The 18,634-nt window shown below is 31.6% G+C and overlaps 1 protein-coding gene across 1 annotated transcript in view; it reads left to right on the top strand.

The window, feature by feature from the left end:
• IL1RAPL1 (interleukin 1 receptor accessory protein like 1) overlaps window positions 1-18,634 on the top strand; it is a 1,491,295-nt gene that overhangs the window by 241,387 nt on the left and 1,231,274 nt on the right. The window contains exon 2 of the mRNA XM_031963646.1: window positions 5,863-5,969. Coding sequence (XP_031819506.1) covers window positions 5,888-5,969 — 82 coding nt within the window. The 5' untranslated portion in view covers window positions 5,863-5,887. The remainder of the gene's footprint in view (window positions 1-5,862; window positions 5,970-18,634) is intronic.

Here is an 18,634-nt window from a genome sequence, read left to right as displayed (position 1 = left end):
TGAGATAAAAGGAGAGACATTCAGAAAGAGAAACTGATAGAGAAAAACAGAATTTTGGACTGACATCTGTAAGTACTCCATTTTATTGCATAAAGTTGAAAAGTTGATTGTTTCAGGGTGTTGTGAAGAATCATCTAGGACAACATTTTGGCAGGGTGATTCAATTCTGGAAATCTGAAGATTCCAGATACCATGTGGCTGTGTTGTGTATATTTTGAGGACTCTTGTATACTAAGTTGCCCAGTGCCTTGGGCAGAGACAAAACTGACCAATTGGTAAATGATTGGTCCTCTTTGAGAATGAAGGAGAAACAACAACCTCTGTGTGGATAAATGATTGCATATCATGAGGCCATGGACAGATCCATCCTAGGTAGTAACTTCAGTGCCTTATCCTATTTTCTGGGCTGTATCTGAGTAAGAGGTTGCAAAGGAGGATCATTCATAGATCTGGATTAGGAAGGGATCTCAGAGGCAAAATAACTAGAACTCTTTACTATCTAGATGGAGAATGAGGTCCAGGTAGGTTTTATGTTTTGCTTTAATTTACTCAGGTACAAAGTATCAGAGATAGAATTTGAAACTATGTAGGAATTTGAATTCATACATCTCATGGGGGGAGTTACCAAAGAAATACTTCATAGAAAAAAATTATCTTGGACAGATGCTAATTTTTTGTTTATGGTTTGGATATGCAAGCTTTCTAAATATATGAAAATTTGTATGGGTATATGTATCTACCTATCTTTTATAACTACTTAGTATATAACACCCTATTTGTTTTAATAATGTTCTAAGTGTACCTTGCAGACATTAAATCACTAGGATTGTATAATGCTAATGTGATATTTATATGTTAAACAAAGTTCTGAAATAAATATTTGATTAATTGCTAGTAAATGACTCCCTGTATCCTTAGAAAAAAATGATTTACTCTCAGAGAGTTTAAGAAGCCTAAGCCCACTTCCTATGCATGAACATACTTCAGAAGTCTGTACAGAACCCTCTTCCAGTCCTTTTCTGCTTTTTCTCTGGATGACCTTATCAGTATCTATGATCTTAATTATCATCTCTAATTCAGACAATTCTCAAATTGCTATGTTTAGCCCTAGTCTTGTTTTTGAGCTCTAATCCTACACCATCAATTCCTAATTACACACTTCTAATTAGAATTCCATGTTGTTGTTATTACTGTCATTTCAGTCCTGTCTCACTCTTAGTGACCCCATTTGGGATTTTCTTGGCAAATATACTAGAGTGGTTTGCCATTTCCATCTCCAAATCATTTTATGAATCCAGAACTGAGGGTAACTGGATTGAATGACTTGCCCAGAGTTACTCAGCTAATAACTGTTTGAGGCCAGATTTGAACTCAGTAAGATAAATATTCTTGACTTGAGGTCTGGTGTTCTATCCACTGTTCCATTTAGATTTTCCAGAAGTCCCTTTAGATATCTCAAATGCAAAATATTTCAAGTAGAATTTATTATGCTTTCTCCAAAACTCTTCCCTAGTCCTAAATTTCCTTTATGTGTTAAGAGTAACACCATCTTATTTATCAAAGTTCACAACCTTAGAGTCATCCTCTTGTTTACTCTAATTCACTTTTCATATCATATTATGAAATTTTGACTGAACTTTTGCAGTATGTCTTCCATCACCTGCTCTTTAAGTTACCTTCTCTATACTCTGTACTTTGGTCTCCAAATCTTCCTTATTTCCTCTTTCTCATTCATCTGCAACCAAATTGATATACTTAAAGCACAGATCCAGTCATATCTCTCTATTGTTCCATTAACTCTCTCTTGCCTCCAGAACGTGATCCCTGCTTTACTTCTAAAACCCTAAAAGATCTGGCTCTACCCACACATCAAGAATTACTTCCTATTAGTTAAACTTCCTTTCCTTTAAATTTTGTGAGGGGTTTTGTTTCTTTTTTTCCCCCAAATTGGCTTATTTACTTCTTGTATACAATAATTTCTAATGTCTGTGCCTTTAAACAAGTTGTCAATTAAGCTTAGAATCCATTTATTCCCCTTGTCCCCTACTTCAAATCCATAGTATCCTTTAAAATACAGCCTTAGGAATACTTACTAAAGGAAAGGTAGGGAAACTTTGTTTTGCTACCAAAGGCCATTTGGATATTTATAACATCATTCCTGAGTCATAAAAAATTATCAACTTAAATTAGCTTCCTATATTTGGACATACATTTAATTAATTCATCCCTAATGTGATGGCTGTAACTGTAGTTGGCTTGATAGGGCCAAGCCAAATGAATTCATATGGGTGGGAGGCCTGATTGTTGTCCACCCCCTAAAGGAAAGCTTTCTTAAACTAATTACTAGTGTTCTGCTCCCTACCCTAGAAAATAATTTGTATGATTTTGTCTCTATGTTTTTATTTATTTATTTATGTAGGTTTTTTTCCTCCCCCACAGCATGTCAGTTCCTTGAGGACAGGGATTATTTTGTATTGAAAACTGACTAGAAATTGAAAAAATACTTGTTGGATGAATTGAATTAAAAGGCAGAATATGCTTTGGTACTTGCTCTGCCATCTTGGACAAGTCATTTAACTTCTGTCATCTATGAAATGAAAAGAATTGATGTAAGACCTTTCACGTCCTTTTCAGCTCTTTGTGAATCTCTATTTCTCCTTTATATTTCTATAAAGTATTCTATAAAGAATGATATAACCTTCCTCCATGCTCTCACATTTTATCTCTGCTAGATTACACTACTTGGCAGCTAGATGGAATAATGTATGGCAGGCTGGCCCTGGAATCAGAATTTGGCCTTAGATACTTGCTGGCTATGTGATCCTGGGTTATCCTTATTTCTTTAGTTTCCTCATCTGTTAAGTGAGCAAGAGATGGAAATGAAAAAACATCCAGCCAGTATCTCTGCTAAGAAAACCTCAAAGCGGGTCAGGAAAAATTAGACAAGACTAAACAAAAGCAAAATCCTTTCTCTTGTCTGAACTTTAAACTGAACCTCCTGATTCATTCACCTCCTGGGTGAAACAATTCCAAATTAGTTCTAAGTGACTATTTAATTTCTAGCATATTCAAGTCTCTGATAATTTCATGTGCATTTGGAATATGGGGATCCATGGAGATGGAATTTTGTCTATAATATGTGTTTGGGCAACTAAGTGACTTAGTAATTAGAGCACTGAGTTTGGAGTTAGGAAGACTTGAGTTGAAATCTAGTCTCAGACATTTCCCTCCTATGTAACCCTGGATTAGTCTGTTTCTTTATCTGGGAGATGAGGATAATAGCACTTCCTTTTCAGGAGTATTGTGAAAATGAAATGAGATAACCTTTAAATTGCTTAGCAAAGTGCCAGGTCCTTAATAAAAGTGAATTTGTGTTTCTTTTCTTTATACCTGTAAGTGATAGGCACTCACTCACAAAATCGTACTGACAAAATGGCAACTTCAAAAGAACTTCAAAACATCCAGATTTTGGAAGTCAGTGTGATACTACATTGTATATATTTTCTTTTTTTCTCTTCTAAGCATGCAAAAAGTCTTCATATGCATCTAATTTATATTCAGTACATTCCTGAAGGCAAGTAGAGATAGTGATATTCCCAGTTAGCAGATTAAGAAACTGAGATAAAAGGTAGAACTTCCCCAAAGTCAAAATAACACAGTAACATTTTCCAACTATGTTCTCTTTCATTTGACTATAATTTCTTACAAAATTTTAGTTATTGCTTATTATATATGAATGATTCAGTGATGAAATAAAGTACCAACAGGAATATTACATTAAGAGGTAGAGTTCTACTTTTGACTTTTATCAACTGGCCTTTTCTTTTTGCCATCCATAAATTGTTAACACTTTTAGGTGAGTAATATTCTTATGCCTCAAAAATATGATAGCAGATGGGGATATAAAGATTTTCCTATTTTGGATAAAAATTCAAACCATGAAATAATTGTCTCACAGTCTTTCATAGTTATTTATATTTTATCTGTCCTTGTGTTTAATAAGATGCATTTTTACCTTACAGAGGTGATGTGAGGCTTAATTTATGTTGACTAAGATTTTAAATCCTTAAAATAAAAATGCTCAACCTTTTTATTATTATTTTAAAAAATATTCAAAGAAATGGGTTATTCAATTATGATTTAACTTTTTTTCCAATTTAATACTATTTTGATTTACTTAAATGTTTAAAATATTCTTGGACTCTAACACATCCTTTTGGAAATAAAATGAAAATATTATTTTGGACAAGAATAAAGTACTAAGATACTTTCACAGTCAGTATTTGCTGGAGGATCTTGCTGTGCAGAGTTAGATCCTGTACCTCCCTGGGCAGCATTTATTAAACTCACACTGAGAAAGGAGCTGACTCTTGCTGCTAAACTGAAGACTGAAGATATCAACTTCAGGCTTTCCTGCAGTCACAGTTAGTGCAGTGCCTGAGAAATGAGATTTTGGTCTTAGAAATGCAAGACTCAGGTTTGTAATAGAATATGGCACAGTTTGGTATATGTGCCTGATAAAATTTCATGCTTTAACCAGACTTCCTCTATTTGTTTCATTATGTAAGTATTGAAGGTTTTGAGGCAGAAAATTCAAACTGGAAAGCTTTGCAAGTTTTTGTCTTAAGAGAAATTCTTATGGCTCAGTGCTTTAGATGTTCATTTTTTTGACCGCCTCACATTATGTTTTAGTAATAATAGATTGTAAGGATGGTAGTGACCCTTTGTAAATAAGAAACTGTTTTTTTTCCTCAATGAACTTAAATATGTTAGAACAGCATGTATGAAGACAAATTAACAACCTTGGAAGCACATAAGTATTATATCTCCAGGAGGAAGAAAAAAAAACAAATAAACAACAAAAAAGTGACTGTCAAACTACTCTTTCCAGCATCTTTAATAAAGACATAATTATAGTCATTGAAAGTCTGATGTTATTCCTTTTCAAATGTCTTGAAAAGGAAACATGCTGTCGAGTTCACAATACATTTGAACTGTTCTATCATGTTCCTTTTAAAGAATCCTTTTCTTTGAACTATACCTAGTCTTTTTCATTTTTTTTTAAAATTCCCTAAGGATGACAATGACCATTTTAGTTAATTACAACTGATGTTTTTCCCTTTCTAAAATGTAGGCTCTGGGTTCTTTAGTATCCCTCTGAGAGCACTATAAATGAGAAGACGATACTATATCTGTCTGCAACTATCCCAGAGAAAGTGGACATTTCTTTCAATGGGGACAGCAGCTCTTTTTTTTACATTTTTAACTCTTAAAGCAGTCTTTTATGGATGTATGATTAGGATAACCATGTAATAAATGCCAGCTACTGCCAGGCATTGTGCTAACCATTTTACAAATATTATCTCATTTAATTTTATAGTTTTGAAATATGAAGGTACTGAATTAACTAAGTCATAGGTGGCACAGATTTTATTTTTTTTCTCTTTAGTAAGGATCATAGTAAATACAATCATCTTTTATTACAGATTATTTTAAAATCAATGGCAATATTTGCTATTTTTCTTTTAAAAAATCCATCTTGATGATTTTAAAGGGACTCTAACATGTATAAATAGAGTTGTGCTCCCTGAAACAGAAAGTTCTTATCCTCAAGTGAATATAAGCCTTTAATGCATTCTTCCTGGCTAGATTGAGTTATTCTTCAGTCATTTCAGGATTATTCTTTTCTGAATTAATTTAGGAACCACTGCTTGATGCTGAGGTGAGGGACAGATGACATTTATACTGTTTGATTTTAGAGAATTTGATTACCATATCTTTATTTCTACAAAAATCACTACAATAAGGCTTAGAATAGTCTTAGTTTTGCTTTAATTTCTATCTCTTTTGTTTCTGTTTCAGGAAACAGCCTTTTAAGAGCTGGAAAATGAAAGCTCCAATTCCACACTTGATTCTCTTATATGCCACATTCACTCAGAGCTTGAAGGTTGTGACCAAAAGAGGTTCAGGTAAGTCAGTTTGTATTACCGTCTCCACACTTGGAGTATTCCTTGGAATCATGTAATGTTCATACGGATGGTGATGGTAATAATGTCCATGATGATGACAGTGGTAATATTCTTGCATATGAGATTTTTTTCTGAGAATGTGAAATTAAAAACTAAAATTCCCTCTTTTGAAGTTTATCTCTAATTCAGGTAAAATTCTTTTAAGCATGGAATGAACTACTTAGAGTTCAGATTAAGATAAATCATCAAAATGTCACTGTGGCTTCATTGGAATATAGTAATAAAAAGGAGAATAATCTTATGGATAATGTTTGTTCTGGAATATTTTTGTATTTCTGAAAATGATTCTTATATACAATACTTATTTTTAAAAGAATTTATACATGATGTAATTTTATTTGGGGTATAAAATATTAATATCTATTTGACTTTCAAGAGTCTTATTTTAAATATCAGTACTTGCTGGGACAGATCTTTTAAAACTTAGTCTTCAGGTAATTTATATGAATTAGAAATTAGAATAAGAATTAGGGCTATTAACAATAAGCATTGGAAATAATTTAATAAGTAGGTACACATAAATTAATATAAAAAGAAAGTATTGAAAGTTTTGATGTCTAATATATAATTTTAAAATTTAAAGAAAATATTTATTTAGCAATGAATGGATTGATTATTATATAATGACCAAACCCTAATACATTGGGTTTTGTGGAAGAAAAATTAATATCAGCAATTTTAGATTTAAAAATTTCTAAGAAGACAATCATTCTCAATTAAGAAACTATGAGGGATTAAATAGTAACTGGTGATTGACTGTTATATGATGCTGTAAGGTTCTATTTCCTTTCGTATTTCCTGGAAGTACTGTACATAATTATGTTCAGTAATTTGACGTGTAGGATAGAGTGAAGAGTGGCTCTTTAACTGGAAGTGACACTGTTAGAAAATTACTAGGCTTCTGAAAAGTAATGAGGAAATTTCAAAAGCTTTTTGTAGTATTAATTTATCTATATTGTTAGGAATCTCAAGTTATTTTTTCCCCACAAGTAATTTATCAAAATGAAAATAATATATCCTAAATAGAAATGTTATTAATATATCTTACAGGCTTGTTGGGTGTGTATAAAGAATCCTCCTTAATTTTCTGAGCTTCAATTTAGTTTTCTGTTGATATACATTAGGAAATAGAATTTTAATAAAAATGTTCTAATAGAAAATAAGTCTCCAGGTTCAAGTTATCGTTCTTTGACAACAACTTGGACTTTCAAAGTTGTTATTGATTTGTATGGTATTTTAGGCAAACAGTAAGAAACGTATAGTTAGAGCTTATTAAGGGACACCATAGTACAATGGAAGAGTTTTGGATTTGGATTGGAAGAATCTGCATCTGGTTAAGCATTCTGTGTCTTTCATTTGTAACCTTTTCCAAGTAACTTAAATTAGTTTGTTATCTGTAAAGTAATATTATTGAACTAGATAACCTAGATCTTTCCTTCCAACTCTCAATCTCTGATCTTATAACTAGAAATATGAAGAACTTTACTTTAGTTATATGTTTCTCATGCATAAAGCTATCTCCTTCCCTAGACTGCAAGTAATTCATTATGTTAAACATATGCAATTCTTCTATATGTATCGCCACATTTATCATGCTGCATAAAAAAAATCATATCAAAAGGGAAAAAATGAGAAAGACAAAAACAAGTAAGCAAACAACAATAAAAAGGTGAAAATATTGTGTTTTGATTCACATTCAGTCCCCAAAGATTTCTCTCTGAATGCGGATGTCTCTCTCCATCATAAGACAATTGGAATTACATTGAATTACCTCAACCAATATGATAAATTAAAGCTATTAGATAACATATATAAATGCATCACAATTTGTTCTATATGTCTTTCAGTTTGGGTTTGGGACTAAACAAACATCTCCAAGCATCTAAGTTATTATCTCTTTGGAAATTAGAAGTTTGAGAAGCCCATTGTTACTTTCTGTGTAAGAGGATATACTTTTAATATCGTTAATATTGTACTGATGCCTCTCAGAAGAACATGAACTTGTACTAGATATCGAAGTAATTAGAAGTAACTAGATATGGAGATCCCGTGTAAAAGCCCTCTGCATTCTCTATGGGACTCAGTTTCATCAAGATGCATTTGTTTTAAATTAATTATTTGATGGATCCCTTTGTAAATTTTGGATTTCTCTATTTTGTATCCATTTCTCCTACTTCCTAAAGTTCCTTGTCTTTAGAAAAGTAGCTGGATTGTTGAATAAAAAAGAATCATTACTCATTTCTGTAGGTCAAGAGACAGAAGAGTGCTCTTGGAAAGACAAATAGCATCCTAACTTCGAAAATAATAATAATAATGTTATCTTTCTGTCATGCCCAGCCTACAAAAATAGTGACACCTAACCTGCAAACCACACACACACACACACACACACACACACACGCAGTCTTGAAAAAATAAAATGCAATAGAGAAAACATTACCACTAACCATCTATTACCAACAATGATAAAAACAACTAGTTTTGTTGGATAGTTTTGCCTGTAAGTTCTGGAGGATATAAAATGACTAATTATCTCACATTCCATCCCAACATTGGTACAGTCTTGTTCTAACCTTATATTTACACTTATTTTGGAATCAAATAATGAAACATAATTCAAAACTTCATGGTTTTTTAGTCTTTGTATATCTGTTAATAATATCATGGTATTTTATTTCATTATGATTATTGAAATTTTTATCTTAAATATGTTTAGTAATAAAGAATAATTATGATACAATGTAACTTGTAAATTTGTACCAATTAAAAGTTTACTTGTTATTTTCATAACAATATTCATAGAAGAATAAAGATTTTGCTTTAGATTTTTAACATATGGTTACTTCATAGACAATAAGAATTAGATATTTGTTATTCATTAACAGTTTTAATTTGAAACAATAGGAGATCTCTGTACACATGTTGGGGATGCATTTCTTTTTGTCACATTGGATTACTCCCCCGTTGCTATTAATTTAAGAAACAAATTAGAAATGTAATAGACCAGTTATAGCTTTTATGGTCTTCTTGATGGAGGTTTAAGGGGGAAAAACTATGAAGTTTTCAAGAACTTTTTATGGACTTTTAAGTCCACATATTTATAAAATAATTGAGAATTACAGTGGGTATTATTCTTCTTGGGTTGCATATGGATTTAGAAATAAAACCTTTGTCATTATCCATGAAAACATTTACAGTCTTCTTTACTCAACAGATTTTGTCATAAGGTAATTGTAGCTTTGGCTTTTAATTTCTATAAGGAGTACTTATAAGAAACGGTAATGATGATCCTATAATTGTGGAAAGTAGAGTAATTATTACTTGTAGAATGTTTTAAAAGAAACATATTTGGTAAATAGTATATCTTTAAAAATCATCATACATGCACATATCTTTAGAATGTCTTTTATCATTTTAAAGTTTTTTCTTAAAAATACGATATAATTTCTTTTGTATGATCTTCACTTTTGAATATGTTCTTCCCAGTTCTTTACTTAGTCAAGCAGTCAGTAAGCATTTATAAAGCAGTCTAGTACACATGTAAAAAAGAATATGGGGGCCTGGAAAAGAGTGAGAAATTGAAGATGAAATCTAAGTTGTGAATCCAAGAGATGGTGCTGGGTTGATGTTATAATAGTAGGGAAGTTCAGAAGAGGGGAAGGTTTGGAGGGGAAGATGGTGAATTCAGTTTTGAATATATTGAGTTTAAACTGTCTGCAGCATAAACAATTCAAAATGCCCCATAGGCATTTGAAGATGGAGGACTGGAGGTCAGAAGAGACATTACAGCTGGTGGAGTAGATTTGAAAATCGTTAGTATACAAATGATAATTGAAACTATGAGAGCCGATGAGACCCCCTAGTAAATAACTTAGAAAGAAGAGAAGGTACAGAACAAAGCCCCAGGAGAAACCCATAATTATCAAGTGTACCCTAAATGAAGATCCAGCAAAGGTGACTGAGAAGAAATGTTCAGAGAGGTAAAAAGAGAACCAAGATAAAACAGAGTCACAGAAACCTGGAGAAAAGAGAGTATGGAAAAGAGTTATAGCAGTAACAATATTGTCAAAGATTACAAAGAGGCTAAGGAAGATATAAAGTGAGAAGAAGCCATTAGATTTGGCAATTAAGAGATTAGGAATTTTGAAGTGAAGATTTTTAGTTGAAAGACGATATCAGAAACCAAATTGTAGAGAGTTAAGAGGACAGTGATAGAAAATAGAAACATTGATTACAGACAATCTTTTCAGGGAGTTTCAAACTACAAAAGCTAAGAGATAGGGAATGATAGCTAGCATGGATGGATGATTCAATGTCTGGTACCCCAACACTTATACATTTTTATGTATATTTTGTTATTTCCACTGGGGTCCCAATCCTTTTACTAGTTTCTTCATTAACTCACTAACCAAAAGAGAAAAGTTAGGATTATATTCTGGAGGCTGGTAAATGACTGCTACCAGAATTTTGATTGTAATGGATTGAACAAACACATCAAGGGATTTTAAAAAGCCATTCATTTTAGCAAAGAAAAAAGGAAGATGCTTAAAAATATATTTTGGCAGAATCGAGGAATGCATCAAATGAATTTGATAATACATGCAATGTTGCACAATCATAGTCCCTGACCTTTGTAAAGAATGGAGAAGAAAGTAAATACATGTATCTTAACTAAGTTTTTAAGCAAACATGTGAGTGAACCTATTCTAGTTTCTAATTCTATTGTATCAGCATATAAAAATCCTTATTCTAGGTGCTCACATTCAGTTATTTTGGAACAGATATTTGTCCTAGTCATGTATTTAATAATACTTTATTAGAAGGATTAAAAATGCATGTTTGGTGAGAAACACATATGAAATGATGTAGAGGGAAGTAAGAAAAAACAAGAGAATAATATAAGCAATGACTACAATGATAAAAATAAAATAATGCTAATATGACAGCTGGAATCAGATTAATTAGAATGATTAATCTTAGATTCTGAGAAGAGATAGTGAAATGTTCTTTCTTGGTCATCTCCTCACCAAGCCTCCTATATCATCATCCTCCCTTGTACAATCTTAAATTTGCCTCCCAGGTTCTCACCTAGAGAACCCCACTTCTCACTCCACTTCTCCTACACTAACAGATAAGCTTTGTCCTTATCTGGCCCCAAACAAAACCACCAAATCACTCCCTGGCCATCTCTTTACCATGCTGTCTATATTCTGGAGATTCCCTCCCATACTTACCTCTTGGTTTACTTCCATGAGTTCCCTTTTATCTTTTTCAGAAGTAGATTTCCATGCTGTTTTCTATCCATCTATAGATCCATACTGCCATGAAAAAACGTCCCTCATACACATATCTTTTTTACTGTACCATCTTCCCCCATTAGAATATAAACTCTTTGAAGGCAAGAACTATTTTATTTTCTTATACTATCTTTTTCTTTTGTATACTGCCAGTCACATAATAAATGTTTCAGAAATTGTGTGTGTGTGTGTGTGTGTGTGTGTGTGTGTATGTGTGTGTATAAAATGTAGCACAAAATTTTAGACATCTACTTTCTCAAATAACTTTGTTTTGTTACAAAACAATATCAGATTTAATGATATGGAGCCATTGTTCAGGGAAAGATTGTTTTAGTAAATGATTGTGTAAAAATAAAATATATCAATAAAGCTTTTGAAAATGCATATTTAGAGGTCAGCTTCATTATTATTACAAGAAGTCATTGTGTTTTACAATCTTTTAACTCTGTTACCCATCTTTTGGTCTACCTTAATCTCTATAAGTAATGGAGACTAAGGAAATTAAAATAAGATTATAAGCATCACGTTAAGGGAAAATATGAACAACACAATAACTTCTAGTCATAGTGGTTCAGAGGTATTGTATTTGTATGCAAAAGATATAGAGTCAGATTCCTGACTCTTATTAGCCAAATGACCAAGTAAATCATATAATTTCTCTGTGTCTGAGCTACAAATTTTCATCATTAAAATGATAATGATAGAGGGGCTAGAGCTGATCTAAATCTATGATACAATGTTCCAGTGACAAAAGGTAGATGTAAATAGACAATTTTTTCTTGACATTTTATAAATTTAGAGAAAGCTCAATGGTGAGACCTTAAGCTCAAGATATTATAAGGTTCTTGTTGTTTTTATATATTTATTATTATTATTTGTTTATTTGCTACATTTTACCCTAATCATGGAGATTATGTTCTATATATTTTCAAGTTACATTACCCTGTATTCATTATGACTTTTGAATAATTTATCTTTTTTTCTGTATGTGTTGGTGTGTGTGTGTGTGTGTGTGTGTGTGTGTGTGTGTAGCCAGATAAAACTTCCAACACTTTTAGATGCATTCATTGATGGTTAAAAGGGAATTAGTAAATATTTTATTTTCTTCTGAAGAAAAATACACATTTAGGAAGAGGCCAAAAGGAAAAGTAAATATGTTGTGATGGAGGGGAGGAACAAGTTCTTTAATTACTCATTAGTATTCAATGTAATTGCTAGAGGATTTCTCTTTCCTAAGAACTTTGACTTAAAAATAGATAAATCTGGAATATAGCAATGAATATGTTCACGATAGTTGGAAGATGCTTTTCTTCTCATTGGATGTCGTTTTCATTTTCTATGGATATGTAGACTATAAATCTAAATGACAGCTCTCTGTGAAGAGAATATGGTATTTGAATGCAAAAGATGATTGGTGGAAGCTTTAACCTGAACTGCAGCCCTTTTCTGTAGGAAATTTTTTTAAAAGAAAAGAAATTACTTTAAAAAAATTTAAAATCCAATATTCTTTTAGAAGGAATAACATCCGATTTGAAGGATAATGCCAACATTATAATTCTCATATTAATTACAAACATTTCTGTTTTAGTAGCAGCATTTCTTTTATATAGTTTTATTCAGTGACAATTACTGATTCTATATTATATGTTTTTTATGGATATCTTTGAAGTTTAGGTGAAGATTCTTCATAATATAAAACCATGGTGAACAAACAAAGGTAAATTAGAGGCATTCAAAGAAATGTACCACATAAAATGATGAGGAATTGATATACAATACAATTAAGGAAAAATAGAAATAAGATTATATATTACTCAGAAATATTAATTAGATAGATGAAGGGAAATATTATTTTATCACTCCAGACAGATTTCATGTTAGTTAGAAATATAATTCAAATATATAAAAGACAACCATATAAAACTTCCTTGAATATAATTTTGTCATTTTGAAGATATACTTTAAAGATATATAAAACATGTGAAAGATAACATAAAAGAACTAAATCATTGCCTCATAAATAAATGCCATCCTCTATAGACATTTTTGTTGTGATAGAATTTGATAACTAATGGCTTATTATAGAAACATAGTATTATAGATTTGGATCTGGAAAAGATTTTAATGGAGACAATACAACTGAATTCTATGTTGTTACTGAACAATATTTCTTTAAAATGTGCCAAATGTATTATTCAAATAAAAGCTTTACTAAGGTTAAATGAAAATATAGATGAGGTCATCAATTATAATATGAAGAACTTAGCTTATTAGCTGTTGAATAAAGGTCAAAATGTACTTCACAGGTTACTGTTTAAGGTGATATTTAAGTTTACATTTTCTTGCTATATTCTTGCTATTTATAGATTTTTCTTTTAGTACAAGGCAGAGCTACTCTGTTAAGAAAATGAAACTGAACTGATTAAAACTGAGGAAATCATATTTTCATTACATGCCAAAATGATTTATGTACATTAATTCCCTTGAGCATTACTAAGAGATAATCAGTTTAATTCTATGTATTTATGAGACAAATAAATCCCTTAATCTTTGCCTTTTATTACATTGCTGTGTGTAAACTCTCCATTTGTAAAATGTGCCAAAATGGAGGAAGCTTTTATATTTTGTTTTGTTTTGTTATGTTTTCTTTAGGAATAGTTTAAAATTTCAAGTTCTTGGGGTTTTGCTTCTTTTCTAGTTTAATTTTAAAGTAGAGGAAAACATCATTCACTCCTGTTTGGGGAAAAAACCAAAACAAAACAACAACAATCACAACAAGCTGCCTCTTCTATTCTCCAGTTAATTTAATATGCTTTAATAGTTAGAGAAAGTTTTATGATACTGATATGTCAATTGTTTTATAATCTTGAAAGTAGACATGTATAGTAATACTCCATAACTATTCATTTGCAATGAGACACTTGGATAGATTCCCAAGAACCCTCATTGAGATGAAATGAGGATCTTGAGGAAATAGGAAAATGAATATCCCTTTCTCACTCCTCATTTCCATAATCATTAAGGGACCTCTTCTCCTACATACTGAAGATATTTTCACATGAATTTTCAGATATTTTCACATAAATTTTACTGTACGAATTTTCAAATGAATAAACTTACACAGTTAGTATACACTAGTAGTCTCCACCATAGACATATGTTTGTAACTTTCCCAATGGATTCCTTTCTTGCCTGGAAATGTGTTTTATTCATGGATGATATATTTTTGGCTATAATAAACTACATTGACACTTCTTGTGTTAGCTATAATTGAACTGTTAGATCAGTGACCTTCCTTCCTGATGACATAGAGGAGCTTTACAAGTAATGTAAGATAGCAGATGCCTAGAACATCCTTTGTGTGTGTCTTTAACAATATGCTTGCCTTTCTAAATGTTTTGTGTGAATCAATATGAAATACACACTTCAAGCTCTACCTTCTATTCTACATGAGATGCTTCCTGATTCTTTTCAGTTAGTAAGCCACCTCATCATCCCTACAACAAATATACTTCTCTTTTTTTCTATTTTGAATAAACCTGTATGTTCATGATGTCTCCCCTTAAGTATTAGATCCCTGAGATCAAAGACTTTTGTTTTTTTTTCTTTTTGTCATTTTCCAAACCTTAATTTGCCAAATTGCCAAACCTGAAAGACCTGGGTTCAATACCCACTTCTTTTCTAAGCCAATACTTAGATATACACTGGAGAGAAAGTTAAGGAGAGTACCTGCCATTAAAATACAATTTTTAAAAATTGGTGTGTTTAATCTGCAGGCGAATGATTTAGAAGTTGTTGCACATCTATAGACATACACTATTAATGTGTTAAGCTTTGGAAATGATCAATAGAACAAGGTTCTTTGAATTATTTTTCAAGCTGTGGTGATTATTTTAACTGATTGAACTGTATGTTCTCAAACTCACTGTATAGGGAATTTACTACTTAGAAATCTTCTTTGTTCTTAAAAATGCTATATTTTAAGTTGATACTCAGAATGTTTTCCTTTACCCTTCTACTTTCTCACGCCTTACCTTGTTCTCTTCCACCTTCAACCCTACCCCCATTCCCTCGACTTTATATCATCCAAGAGGTCTCTAGGAAAACACAGAAGCTTATACAATTTGGATATCTGTGGTACATTTTATCCCTTCAATATATGATTAAACAAATTAATTGAGATATGACAGTGTTTCTATGTGTAAAGCATTAGAAGTATCCTTTTTAGAAGAGAAATATATAACCTGTTTATTTGTTTTTCTCTTCTCTAGAAGGCAGAAAAGCCAAGTAAGATTTGATTAGTGCAGAAAATTAGGATCCCATTTTTTGGTTGCCTCCATCAGCAAAGGCTAGTCCTTTATGACTAAGGTTTCACAGACTCAACAAATGTTCCACTGAGCTCATCTGGACTTTTCCATCAAAAACCAGAAAGCTTTTCATACAGGAAAAAAATCACTTTAACCCTGTAGTTTACACTTTGGAAATGTCTCCTGCTACTAGGTCTCTCCTTTTATTGCATGCTTTTCCTGTAACCTTCATTTAAGGAAGGTGACCAAGACCTACCATTTATTTCTCACTAGATTCTACTCTAATCTTCTACTACTTCTTCTGGTACCTTTCCCTATCCCCCTGCCCTTTTCGCTTCCTTTTTATGTGTGTGTTGTTTTCCCTCATAAGAATATAAGCTTCTTGAGGGCATCTTTCTTTCGAATTATATTAATTTGTACACCCAACATTGAGCACATTGTCTGACACAAAGTAAGTTTAATAAATATTCGTAGAGTAACTGAAGTCAGTGTGACTTTTGACCCATCATATCTTTTTGATCACCTAAATTTTCATATGACTGAAGGAACTATGCTTTCCTGAGTTATAGTGAAGAAATATCAGCCTGAAGCTGCATGCAACAACATATAGCACTTGAGTGTCTTTATTAGATTAAAATGTAACTGGGAAATATTTGACAAAATAAATACAAATATAATAAAATATCAACAATACTACATTTTTAAACTATTAATATGACGCTTGCATAAATCTTTATGTACAATTTAGTGACCTCTGTTTTTGAGTGTGATTCTACTATTATAGTGGACAGTCTAAGAATGTTTCATTTTATTCCAGTCCTAAATAGGAACAATCATACTGTATAGAATCAAGTCTGGCACAGAATAGAGTCTGTTCTTCCAAGTCAGGGTTAATGAAATCAGACTTTTTCCACCTGAACTGACTCCTTGATCATTCTCTCCCTCTCTCTGTCTTTCTTTGGAAAGCAAGCATATAAACTTTTTAAAGGTTTCTTAAGACTTAATTTTAAGATCCCCTGATGCTACAGAAACTTTAATGATACACGATTCCCTCTATTCAGTTCATACCTTAAACAAGCAGCAGACATAGAGGAAAATGGTATAGTTCCTGTTGGATTGAGAGTCCTTTTCTTTCTACCCATTCCTTGAGCAATGGAGCTCAAGAAGTTACTCAAATAATGTCTTGCAGCGCTAGAGATTAATCTTCATAAAACATGGTCTTTCAATAATATTGACATGATAAAGATGGACATTCAACATCTGAGACTTTGTTGCAAAAAAAAAATCACATATGAGTAGACTATTTGATGTGTAAACACACTAAACAACAGAAACACTAAAAAATAAGTTACCAAAGAAAGAATAATGAAATAATTTGCTCCATGTTAAGAGTTTTTGTTTTTTAAAAGAGAACTTGGGAGTTAAAAAGGAAGGAATGAAATTAAGAGAAAAAAATTCACACCAGGAACAAAAATGTAAACAGAACTTAAAATGGTGAAAGAAACCATTCACACCTTGTACCAACTCACTATGGACTGAACTTCAATCACATTCCTCCTGCCCCCAGCATATCAATGTATTTTGTAGAACAAATTTTGTATAACAAAATTGTTGAGTGATATTTTAATGGTTAAGAACAGAGGGGAATGGGTTATATATCAAGTCCATGAATAAACAATGAAGGAACAATGACTCATTGTCTCTCAACAAGAATATGTAGGAGAATGGGAAAGGGTATGGAAAGAAAGTATTGAATTAGAGGGAATGAAACATGAGTCTCAACTTAAAAGAAGGAAAAAGGTCCTTCAAAGAGACATTTTATTAAGGAAGAATAGCTTATGATGGATTTCATTTGGAGGGAACTGGTGCATTTGGAAACTACTTTTACTAAGGTACCATTAGTTCTATAAGGAAAATATCTTAGCTGACACCAGTAAGAGTATGTTTAGAGGATGAGAGTACAATAGATAAGATGGCATGAACAAAGAATGAACATTGGATGGGACGGGATAGAATAAGACCACACAACACTGGACAGTTTATAAAATGAGGTACTGCTTCTTATATAATTCTAAGTATGTGACAAAAGAAAACAAATAGTGGCTACAACATTCTTAATGTTGCCATAAAGGGCAACATTAGAATAGAGAATACCAATCATGTTAGAAGACTTAAACCTACAAGAAACAGAAAATGATTAAAGAAGTAATAAACAAATTAGAAAATAAAAATTCAGAATTTAATTGATTAGAAGGGAAAAAAATCAATGAAGAGAATATAGAAAAATACTAACAAATATAAACTATTAGAAAGAGGATAGGAAGAAGGATTTGGAATTAACCACTTAATTATAGAGAGAAAAGGGGGAAGAAAAGAAAGGGGATAAATAATAGATAAGAATAGGGACTTGATCTATGTTTCTTTAATATAGAGGAGTTTCATGTGAGGAAACTCTCTCTCCTAATATGGATCAACAATTCAAATACATTGGGAAGGTAAGTGAGGTCACAGAGTCAGTATATGTCAAAGATAGAATATGAATCTGTCATCCTAGCTTTAAGGCTACTTTTCTATCTGCTGAATGATATGATTTCATAAAATTAAATAAATAAAAGAAATTGAAATAAATCAATAATTTAAGTAAAATTCTAAAAACCTGAGGAAAAGGTTGACAAATGGAATGGAGCTGTGATAAGAAAAGAACTTGTAGGAATATGATTCTCTCAAGTAATTTGAACAGAACTAATTTTAGGAAAAGAGTATCCCCCTTTTTTGACATCAAGGAGAAAAGTGATTTCTTTTTGTTTATAAGAAAAGAGTTAAAAAAAATGGTGGAAGAAAATACAAATCTACCTTCCTAAACTTTGAAAATTAATGAATTAAATAATCTAATAAAGTGAAAGAGGAAGGTAGAATAAATAAGAAAACAGAATTCTCTAATCTATTATTTATAAGAAACCGCTAAAAAACAAAGAAACAAAATCAAAATTAGAACTGTTAA

The sequence above is a fragment of the Sarcophilus harrisii genome, chromosome 3 (genome assembly GCF_902635505.1).
Source record: "Sarcophilus harrisii chromosome 3, mSarHar1.11, whole genome shotgun sequence".
Classification (NCBI taxonomy): Eukaryota; Metazoa; Chordata; class Mammalia; order Dasyuromorphia; family Dasyuridae; genus Sarcophilus; species Sarcophilus harrisii.
This window is presented reverse-complemented; position numbering and strand designations above follow the sequence as displayed.